Consider the following 11,091-nt stretch of genomic DNA (forward strand, 5'->3'; position numbering starts at 1 on the left):
CCCCCACCCCGGTTCCTTCCCCCAGGCCAGGCCCAGGGGCGGAGAATGAGACTGCACCGAGGGACACACGTCCAGCCCTTCCATGACTCGTGTCACCCCAGCAACTACATGTTTGTAGCCGAAGCAAGCGGTACTGTGGCCAGAAGGGCTGGGCAAGGGCGGCTTGGAGCAGCAGCGTCATCAGCAGCAGGGACCTGTGGGATCGAAAAAGGGATGGGACAGGGCGGCTGGAACCCACCCCCCAGACCTTGGTTGGGGACAGGCACCGCCCCATTCCAACCAGGCTTCAGAGCCAGAAGCCACCTTACCCACGAAACTAGGTGTCTGAGGACGGGTGCCATGCCCAGCTCCGGAAACTAGGCTTGGGTTTCGGAACTCTTAGAGATTTAGAGCTGGGTCCTGGAGTTTAGGTGCCTCATAGAAACCAGGTGTCAGGCTCTTCTGTCTCTTCTACTGCTTTAGCCACATAACCACATAGAAACCAAGTGTGCTGATCTAGAGTCACTGGCTCTCTAAGCTGAACTCCTATGTCAAAGCCTATGCTTTTTTCTGGGCACAGGGCTGCTCCTTCTGCCTGGCAACCTTTCCCCTGCTTCTTCCTGTAACTGGCTCCTCCTCATTTAATGTTCCACTCAAATGCCACTCCTTCTGGACAAGCCTTTCCCTGTTCACTGTATGTGAAGCAACAGCTCAGATACACGGTGCTTACTCACAGTGCTTCTTCTTAACCTCAGGAATGCCCACCGATGCCCCACAATCTCACCTGTATCCCAGCGTGGCCTGGCCCAGCTTCACTGCTTTGGCATTAGGTATTCACAGTAGTCTTTCCCCAGGAACATTACTGAGCCAGATGTGGGTGTTACCCCCTCCCTGCCCCACCTGTTCCTATGGGATAGTAGGAGGGCAGTACCAGCTTGCTGTGGTCATAGCACCTGGAACAGTCTGATCTGAGTCTGCCTGGGCTGGGTCTAGCCCCAAGGATGGCCAGGAAAAGGGGAGGCTGGGTACCTGGAGGTCCTGGGACAGCCCTTCCAGGAACACACATGCACAGGGGAGTCTCCAAGCTCTTTTTTTTTTTTTTTTTTTTAATTTCTTACAAAACCATGTGTTCCAGCCAAAGAGGACACTGCAGGCCCTCTCCCAGGCATTGTAGTTTGAGTGGGGAAGCCCCCATGAATGAGTGGCTGCCAACCCCAGAAGAACTGTCTGCCCTCTGCACAGGGCCAATGTGAGGAAGGGGGTCCAGCTGGAGGCTCTGTCCTGCCCTCCCCCCTCAGCTGCTGGGAGAGAAGGCAGACCTGGGTCCCTGGTGCTCTTAGTGCCTGCAAGGGAAGGAGGGAGAACAGGGTCTGAGGGGAGGAGGAAAGGCTGGGGCCCAGGATGAGGCAGGCCAGGGGGCAGGCCCACAATAGCTCACCAAGAACGTGCGATGTTCTCAAACCAATATGGAGACACCAATGATCACTGCCACAATGAGGACAGTGACAGACAGACAGATGGCGATCAAAACTTTTTTCTGTGGGAGAGGAGGAGTTCAGAGAAACTCACTCAGGAAGGAAGGGAAGGCCCCCCAGGGCCTGGGATGGGACGAGGGGGACAGGGAAGCTCACCTTCCGTGCCTTCTTCTGGTTCTCCAGGGCCATCTTGACATGCTCCTGCCCCCGTTCCACATAGTCTGCTGAGCTCAGGATGTTCTTCTCAATCCGGTTGATCATCTCCCCCTGCTCAGAAGAGAGGATGGTTCAGGCATGTGGGGATAACTGGGGGTAGAGGGCCCAGTAGCTCCTGTTTGCTCACCCTAGTTCAGGTGCCTGAAGGACATTTTCTGGCAGAAAACACTGCACTGACAAAGATGTGGGGGCAGGACCACATCTGACAAAAGTTCACACTCCTGAGGGTGGCTTCCAGGCCCCCTTTTATCATGTGGTCCCTCCTGCTCTGCTCCCTTACCCCGTAAAACCTTCATTTGCAGTGGTGGCTTGGAGCCAAGTGCCTTAAGAGGCTCACACCTTTTCACAGAGGGTGAACTTTTGTCCCCTTGTAAATCTGTCTGAATTTGCCCATTCTTCTAAGGCCTGCCTCTCAACAGCTGTGAACCCCTCCCCATCCCTGCCTCCTCATCCCGGCCAGCCTTCAGGTCCTGGTGCTCCTACTGAGTGAAATCCCTTCCCCATGACTCCCAGCTACACAAGGGCATTGGCTGCAGCACTAGTGAGTCAGCTCCTCCACGACAGTGCTGGAAGCTTACCTCACCCCATACAACCAGGGCCAGGAGAAGAACACTACCTCCCACCCTGACCTCATACAGATTTGAGGACAAAGGCCCACTGTGAGACAACTTTGACTAGAGCTGTTGAGGTATAAGGGTGGATTGTATTGGTGAAGGAGGAGGCAGGGTTGGGGCTATACCTGGGGTGGGCTAAACTGGTGGATAGGGTGAGATGCTGCATATAGAGGAGTGGCCACCTGGGTAACTGTGGAGGTAGAAGGAATTCTGGGGCATGGCTAAGGATGGAAGTAAGGGCCAGCCTGGGGGCATGCCCCAGCCTGGAGGAAGATAAAAACCTCAGGGAGAAAGGCTTAAGGGTGGAGATGGGCTGATAGTCACAGCTGGGGTTCTTCTCTTTATTATTATTTTTTTAATGTTTATCCATTTATTTTTGAGACAGAGAGAGAAAGAACACAAGTGGGGGAGGGGCGTGCGCGCGCACACACACACACACACACACACACACACACACACACAGAATCTGAAGCACAGGCTCTGAGCTGTCAGCACAGAGCCTGATGCGGGACTTGAACTCCCGAACTATGAGATCATAACCCAAGGTGATGTCAGATGCTTAACTGACTGAGCCACCCAGGCGCCCCCACAGCTGGGGTTCTGACTGAACATGGTCTCACGTCCCGGGGCTAGGTCAAGCCCAGCCAGCTATCCTGGGTGCCCACCTGCACCTCCACTTCAGTAGCCAGAAAAGTGAAGATCTCATGAAGTTCACGGATACTGCGTTCAAGCTGCTGAATCTCACTGTGCCGGGCTGAGATCTCATTTAGGGCCTGTCGAGTCACTTGTGTGTCCTTCAGTATCTGGGGAGTGGACAGGAATGGACAGATGGGTCACAGGGAAATCAGCAGCAGGTGAGAAGTTCCTGTTGAGCTTTCAGGCAGCCCTTGGGATTAGAAGTGGGGCTAGGGCCCTGATGAGTGACTCCAGGCATGCTAATTCACTCCCCTCTGGGCCTCAGTATTCCCTCAATCAAAAAGGGCCAGGCCTCAGAGAAGATGGGAATCCCAGAAGAGGGAGCGGGCTGTGGCCACTCACATTGGATACAAACACCTCACTCTGCCCACTGTCCAGCATCTGCTCCAGCTCTTCGTCAGACACCATTCCAGCATTTGCTGCGAAGGAAAAGGCCAGGCTCAGAGCTGGGTCAGGTTACCTGACCCTGTGGGCCAGACACCACAACTCACTGATCTTCAGCTGCCTCCGAATCCGCTCCACATTCTTCTCCCGATATTCCGACTGCATCAAGTTGCACTTGTTGATGAGCTCCACGAATTGCTGGGACAGGACCCCATGCTAAGGATGGAGAATATAGGCTGGGCACCCCGGGAGGATTTGGCCTCAGCATCCCCACGGGTAGAGCGAGCAAACAGCATAAGTACAAGTGCCTGCCCCCTTAACCACCCTTCTCTCAAATTAAAAGCCAAAACCCTTACCAGGGCTTTTAAGGCCCTATATGACCTTCCCTTCCCCCATTTCCCCTCTGACCTTATCTTCCCAGCTGTTCCCTCACTCACTCCCTCCAACCACAGTGGGCTCTTTACCCTCTCCCACCAAAGCCACTTCTACCTCAGGCCTTTGCACTCACTGCTCCTTGGCCCTAGAATGTTTGTGCCCCACAGGAGCCTTTAAATCTGTGTTCCAGTATCACCTTCTGAACAAAGTTTCTTACCTTATTAAAACCAACCTGCTTTCTGCCAGCACTCTCAATCCCTTTTCTCCTCAATTTTTCCCTTAACTATATTCTAAAATAGTGTACTGCTTTATTATGATGTTTGTCTCTCCCCACCAGAATGAGAGCTCCAGGAGGATAGGGATCTTTGGCTCACTGCTACATCTCAAACAGCTAGAAAAGAGTCTAGCACACAGTAGACACTCAATAAATACCTGTGAATGCTTGCTGAACACCAGCCTGACTGCTTAGACTAAAGGTGTGCTAGTATACCTGGAAGTCAGCCTATGGTCCAGACTTTACAGGTCCAGCTGGGCCCTCAGCCTCTCACACTAATGACCACCACAGGCTCCTCCTGAAATGTCCTCTCACCTTGTCCATCCCCCTGCTGTCTTCCATGTGCTTATTCCTTGGAGCTCCTTCCTCAGAAACATACCTGCTCTCCAACCTTCAGCTGCACCCTTGCAAGATGCCCAAACCACTCTATCTTCAATCTGGGGTCCGTGCTGAGCTCTGGGCCCACCTACTCCAACTCTGACCTCCAGGAACTCCAAACCACTCCTCATTGGGTACCCAGAGGGAGGCAGCTAGATCACCTCAAATCTTAGGAGTTAATAAGATATTGATTCAGTGACTTTCCCCTTCCAGGGAAGTTCCTCTTCCTGACTTCTTGAATTCTGTCCATGGGGCAGAGGATGTCCCATGTGACAGGGATATCCTCTGCCCCATGGACAGGAAACCTCCCACTCATTTATGACTATATCCTCTTCTTCCCTGGGCAGGGATATTAGCTACCAAACCCTACCTGAATAATGTCTTTGCCACCTATTCAAGTTTGATTCCCCATCTTGGTTTCTAGAAAGCATGGCTTCTGCAGCCAACATGTCCTTGGGCATGATCTGGGGACCCTGAAACTTGAATGGAGAAGGCAGAGCAGGATATTAGATAGATTGGGAGTCAGGAGACCTTGGGTCTTGACCTTGGGTGAGTTTTTTCTTTCTCTCAGTCTGTTTCCCCATTTGAAAGTCATCAGGTTGAACTTGATGATCTCTAAGGGTCCTTCCTTATTTCTGCCACCTAATGATCTAGGAACACTTGCAAAATGTCTGAGCTCTGGGAATAACAAACCTACCTGGGTTTTTTTCATCCTTGTGTTGACTGAGTTATAATTCTCATCAGCTTCCTCCTTTTGGGGCTCTATGGCTGTGGGAAGACACAGGGTATTGGTTGGGAAGGGGGTTTGACCTGTAGCTTCGGAAAATCATGTGGGGACCAGGACACAGGGCCAGGACCATACCCCATCCATACAATAGAAAGGTGCTTATCTCTACAAGATTCTTTTGGGAATTATAATTTATCATAAATGACTAATTCTGAGCCTCTGATGGGAGAAAGTATATTTTTCTTCACAATACATCAGAGAATTCCCACAGGTATGCAGAGGCCTCCTGACAAACTCCCATCTGCCTGTCCAAAGAGTGCACATTGGGCAGCAAGAATGGTAGGAGTAAGTGGTTTCCTTATAAATAAAGGAGCTCAAGAGGCAGGCATGTGCTGTGGAAAGTACTATGGACTGGAAGCCAAGAGACAAAGATTCTAGGCCTAGGCCTGCTGTGTGACCTGGATACATCACTGGCCTCTCTGGGCCACATACTCCCCAGATATACCAGGAGCTGGGCAAGACCACAGGGAAGGATGTCTGAGGTCTTAGGAGCTCACCCTTCAGCTGCGCTCGGATCTCCCTCCCCAGCTGTTTGATCTCATCACGCAGGTTCTGCAGGTCCTGCTTCATACCTGAACAAGAGAAAGCCATGACTCCCAAACAGTAGCCCCCATCTCAACAAACCTCCCTAGCCACCACCTGCATCATACTACAATCCCCACAATCCCTCCGGCTGAACATGCGTTGGCGCTTCGGGTTTCACTCACTCTCCTCGGGAAGGGGCGTGGCCAGGATGGTGACCTGCTGCTTCTCCAACTCTCGGACTTTATTCTCCAGCTTGACAATAGTCTGTCGAATTGTCCGGACCTGGGGAAGGTGACCAAGAGTGCTGAAGGAGATACGGGGGTACTCCAGACTGCGCTGCGGGTCATCCAGCCCCCTCGTGAAGACAGGCCGAGACCCCAGCCTCTTACCTTTTGGAAGAACTCATCGTCCGGGCTCCCCAGCCGTGCGGTGCCCGGGTGTACCACCAGCGCGACCCGCTCCTTGTCCTCATCGTCCGAACTGTCATCCCCCTGCCAGGGCCGGGGTTGCTGGCATCACTTCCCTGCTGTTGCTCTCTCCCCGCAGGACTCACGGACTTCCGGGTCTTTCCTAGCCCTCAGCCACCCCTCCCTACCCCTAAGACCAGGAGTCCTGTATTCCAGCCAGACCCCATCCCGTCCGCCCGTCCCCAACTCTGCAGCCCCTACTTCTCACCTGCCTCAGTTCGTGGGTCCTGTCGCGCATGGCGGCCCGAGCTCCCTTCCCCGGCACGGGAGACCCGAGGGCCTCAAGACTAAGTTTGGAACTCCCGTACCCCACTCACACTCTGACACTGACACTCCCCTCCGCCCTCACCCTGCGGATCCCCAAGCTCCCCACGAGCCACCAGAGGCTCTGTGCCAGGTACCATCCACAGTCAATGCGAAGAAGCCGACCTTGGGTACCCCCAAGATTCCACAGGTTGGAATTCCCTTTTCTTTCCCCCCTCCCGCTCCCTTAGCCTCGGCCCCGCCCCTCTGGGATGATCGGGGCATGCGCGTGGGGTCGCGTCTCTTCCTCGCCAGAGGGAGAGGCGGAGGTCGGAAGCTGTAGCGCCCCGAACGGAAGCAAAGCTGCCCGGACGTGAGAACCCGCCCCCTTTGCCGGAACCGTCGTATCTTCCAACGGAAATCTAGTTGCCAAACCGGGTGGGAATGCGTCATTGGTACGTAATCTGAGAGGCCCTGCATCTCACATCACGCCATGGTGCCCTTCCCCCCCCCCCGCGTCACATGACCGGCTCGGTCCCACCCTCGAAGGCCACAGAACGTGACGCTTTGGTTGTCACGTGTCTCGGCGCTGTAGACTCCCATCTCTGGAATACCCTTCCTCCCTACGAAGTCCTCGGCACCCCGGCGCCCAAACTACGCCCCTCCAGCCCCCACGAGGCGGGGAGGGGTCTGCTGACTATCCTCAGAGACCCTTTGAGGCAGTGGGTGGTAGGACCCTTGCTGAATTCTTTCTTTTGCGCCTAGGGGCGTGGGCAGAGAACTTAAAATTCGGAGCTGTTAGCATCATGGGACCTTGAAATTCAGGAAATAATAAGATCCAGCGTCAGAGAATTGCAGAGTTTTGTAGACAGAGAATCTGGGGGTGGAAAGTGACCTCACCCAAGACAGAAATCTCCCGCATGCTCCTGGCTCAGCCTCACAGGTGGGCGGCTGGCGCCCTGCTTGAACACTGCAGTTCCGCTGCACTCACCACCTTCCGAGCATGAGACCATTTCAGGGCAACTAAAGCTGAGAAAAGTGTCTGTATTATATTGAGCAGTCTGCCACTTACATCTCTCTCATCAGGGTCTACCCTCTGAAGCCCACAAAAAAATCTGCACTCATTCCACATTATAGTGGACTGTGAGCTCTTGAGGTCAGGGCATGACAGTCTTGTTCGTACGTGAATCTCCAGTGCCTAGTTCAGTATGGGCCCTCAGTAAATATCTGTGGACAGACCTTTAGCCTTTCATGTACCTAAAGATAAAGCTGGTGGTTCTTGTGTTTCAGACTTTAGCCTCTCATGATGACACTTACCTAACCCTCTAGACGGTATTCATGCAATGCATATTTACTGGGCACTTATGGGCCAGAGACTGTTCTAGGGGCTGGAGATAAATCAGGGCCTAACAGACAAAAATCCTTTCACTTGTGGACCTTACATTATGTAGGAGTCGTCCCCAGGGCTATTCAGTGAGTCTCAGCATAGCCAGAATAAAAGGCAGGTCTCCTGGATTCCAGGGCTCTTTACAGGGAATTTAATCTTTTTAACGTTTATTTTTGAGAGAGAGTGTGAGGGGGAGAGGGACAGAGAGAGAGGGAGGCACAGGATCGGAAGCAGGCTCCAGGCTCTGAGCTGTCAGCACAGAGCCCGACACGGGGCTCGAACTCGTGAACCGTGAGATCATGACCTGAGCTGAAGTCAGACCTCAACCGACTGAGCCACCCAGGTGCCCCTCTTTACAGGCAATTGACATGAAGGTTCAAGCAAAGGAAGAATGACCTCTCTCTAGTATGCCCTGGTAAGGAAATCTAGAGTCCTGTGACCGAGTTGTGTGAAGTTCTGGAAAGTCACTTCTTGTCTCTGGGCTTCAGTCTCCCATCTGTACAATGGGTGGCATAGAGGGATGGGGAGATAATCTCTATGGGTATTCCCTGCTCTAAAGTTCATTGATTATGAGGTTGGAAACTGTAAAATACGGTCTGATTCTACTGGAAGGGCTTTGATCCTTCTCTTCCCTTCAGAACCCAGCTCACCTGGGGCTGGGAATGAAGGCGTGAAGATGGTGCTGCACTAATCAACTGACAGGAGGAATGAAGCATTGGAGAATTTTTCAGGAGGCCAAGCCTTGTCCCATGGGGTCCCCTGGAGATCATGAGGAAGGATTTCTCCACTCTTAGGTCTTCTGTGTCAGCCTCTGCCTCCCTTCCCTCCCCTTCCTTTCTCTTCTCTTCTCTTCTCTTCTCTTCTCTTCTCTTCTCTTCTCTTCTCTCTCTCTCTCAGTGCGACAGTGGAAGGGCTTTTGGACACCTGACTCCTAGTCCTGCATGTGATCTGGGATAACTCATTGCTCCTCTCTGGGACTTAATTTCTCCATTTGACAACTTGGTCTGGTAATTTTTGTCTTGCCTAAGGTAAGAATTGAACAGTTAGAAAGACTTAGGTTAGAAAGACTATGGAGGGGTCTTGTGAACTGTTGAGAGTTGCCCCTTTGTGGGGTTTTATTTTTTTAAGTTTATTTATGTATTTTGAGAGAGAGAGAGAGAGAGCAGGGGATGAACAGAGAGAGAAAGAATCCCAAGCAGGTTCCACACTGTCAGCATGGAGCCTGATGTAGGGCTCAAACTCATGAACTGTGAGATCATGACCTGAGCTGAAATCAAGAATCAGACGCTTAGGCCGCCTGGGTGGCTCAGTGGGTTAAGCATCCGACTTCGGCGCAGGTCATGATCTCACTGTCCGTGAGTTTGAGCCCCGCGTCGGGTTCTGTGCTGACAGCTCAGAGCCTGGAGCCTGTTTCAGATTCTGTGTCTCCCTCTCTCTCTGCCCCTCCCCACTCATGCTCTGTCTCTCTCTCTCTCAATAATAAATAAACACTAAAAAATTGAAAAAAAAAAAAGAACCAGACGCTTAACCAACTGAGCCACCCAGGTGCCCCTCCTCTGTGGGCTTTTATGACCACAGGTTCCAGCTCTTTCTAGGACCACCGGTCCCACCTGTCTGTTTGTTAGCCTCTTGATGGTTTGCCTTCTTGGTTCCTGCTGTGATCTGTAATTGTTGGTGCCTTTGTTAAACTTCCCAGGATTGTGATACTCATTATTTTATTTGTGGTCTCTGGGTGGGATCACAGGGCTTTGGAATGGTGACTTAAGGTCACAGGAGGCTGGGATCGGAGCCTCATGGAGTGGAATGTGGAGGGGGTGGGGAGCAGGGGCCATATAGGGAAAATAGCTCTGGGGTTGGAACTCTCTAAAGCTGAGCCTTTATCTCTATTTCATGGTTTTTGGGTTATTCCTTCTGGGCCCTCTGAACAGTCTTTTTTGTTTTGTTTATTTATTTTTGAGAGACAAGAGAGAGAGCATGAGCAGATGAGGGACAGAGAAAGAGGGAGACACAGAATCTGACTCAGGCTCCAGGCTCTGAGCTGTCAGCACAGAGCCCGACATGGGGCTCGAACTCACGGACCACGAGATCATGACCTGAGCTGAAGTCAGATGCTTAACCGACTGAGCCACCCAGGGGCCCCTGAACAGTCTTGAAGTGTGTGTTAAGTATATGGGGTCTTAGCTGTATAGGTATTAGGGATGTGTGTGTTCCTTCCAGTCTGTGTGAAGGTCAGTCCCTGCCCGGTCCTGAGGCGTGGCAGACTGTCCTGTCCCCTCCACCGGCAGGTCCATCCTACCAACATCCTACCTACACTGAAGCCAGATGACCTGGGCTGGAATCCCAGCTCATTCACCTACTGTACAACGCTCTAAGACAAGTTACATAACCCTGCTATGCCTCAGTTCCCTCACTTGAAAAATGGAAACGATAACAGTACCAACCTCATAGGACTGCCAAAAGGATTAAATGAGATGATATATGAAAAGTGAATAGAACAGGGCCTTGTATGGAATAAGTGCTATATAAATGCTTGCTGCTATTATATGACAGTGATGATGATGATTGTTACCCTGAGGGGGTCAGCAGCCCCAGTGTCTCTGCCGGGGATTCCACTCTGCTGCTCTTCCAGGGTATCCTCCTGCTTTCCATCTCCTGCGCCCACTCTGCATCAGGTACTAGGCTAGCAGCCTTACCAGCTTCTGCACATCTCTCATGTCTCCACTTGGCTCTGACATACCATATTTCATTTGATATTATTTACATTGTTTCCATTTATTCTATATATTGTCTGTCTTCACCCCTCCTCTCCATCTACCAGAATGTAAGCTCCATGAGGGCAAGGATTTTCACCTGCTGTATTCACTCCTGTGTCCCCAGCACCTACAACAGTGCCTGGCATGTGGTACCTGGTCAAGGAATATTCATGAATGAATGAAATTATTATTTTTAATGTAATATTTATATACCATTTACTATGTGCCAGGCACCAATATAAGCACTTTGTAAACATTAACTCAATCTTCATAGCAGTTCTATGAGATAGGTAACTGTTATTGTCCTCATTTTACAGAGGAGGAAACTGAGACAAAGAGGTATTAGGTGCCCAGGGTCGCGCACTAGCGCATGAGAGAGTCAAGATTTGAAGCCAGAGAGTGGAGGTCTAGGTTCTGGGCTCTTATCCACTCCACTATGATCCAAGGAAGATCCGCATCCAAGATGCGGGCCAGGGGAGGCTCCTTGGGTTCCATCTACCTTTGGGAACTTGCTGCCACCTATGGATGCCCTGTTTTA

The 11,091-nt window shown here is 51.8% G+C and overlaps 1 protein-coding gene across 4 annotated transcripts; it reads right to left on the reverse strand.

Annotated features, from left to right (window-relative positions):
• On the reverse strand, positions 1 to 6,731 carry STX4 (syntaxin 4). 4 transcript variants are annotated; one of them, XM_060649052.3, is made up of 11 exons: positions 6,379 to 6,731; positions 6,093 to 6,194; positions 5,886 to 5,985; positions 5,676 to 5,750; positions 5,089 to 5,159; positions 3,472 to 3,580; positions 3,323 to 3,399; positions 2,950 to 3,087; positions 1,611 to 1,721; positions 1,418 to 1,516; positions 1 to 194 (listed from the first exon to the last, which is right to left on the reverse strand). In XM_060649052.3, exons 1-10 carry the CDS (start codon positions 6,406 to 6,408, stop codon positions 1,436 to 1,438), a joined length of 894 nt encoding a protein of 297 aa, XP_060505035.1. In that variant the 5' UTR covers positions 6,409 to 6,731; the 3' UTR covers positions 1 to 194; positions 1,418 to 1,435. The 4 variants fall into 4 exon arrangements, with proteins under 4 accessions (XP_060505035.1, XP_060505039.1, XP_060505036.1 ...); XM_060649056.3 differs by lacking the exon at positions 1 to 194 and adding an exon at positions 223 to 1,322 and having other exon boundaries at positions 6,572 to 6,728; XM_060649053.3 differs by lacking the exon at positions 1 to 194 and adding an exon at positions 226 to 1,322 and having other exon boundaries at positions 5,089 to 5,153.
• Positions 6,732 to 11,091: the final 4,360 nt, after the last annotated feature.

Source organism: Panthera onca, chromosome E3, assembly GCF_046562875.1.
Source record: "Panthera onca isolate mPanOnc1 chromosome E3, mPanOnc1 haplotype 2, whole genome shotgun sequence".
In the NCBI taxonomy this organism is placed as follows: domain Eukaryota; kingdom Metazoa; phylum Chordata; class Mammalia; order Carnivora; family Felidae; genus Panthera; species Panthera onca.

Excerpts from the sequence above, each read along its gene's own strand:
- STX4 (XM_060649052.3), bottom strand. The coding sequence starts at position 6,408 with ATGCGCGACAGGACCCACGAACTGAGGCAG. Across the intron at positions 6,195-6,378 it reads GGACCCACGAACTGAGGCAG|GGGGATGACAGTTCGGACGA; the intron begins GTGAGAAGTAGG and ends CGGCCCTGGCAG. Across the intron at positions 3,088-3,322 it reads GTGAGGTGTTTGTATCCAAT|ATACTGAAGGACACACAAGT; the intron begins GTGAGTGGCCAC and ends TCCACTCCCCAG.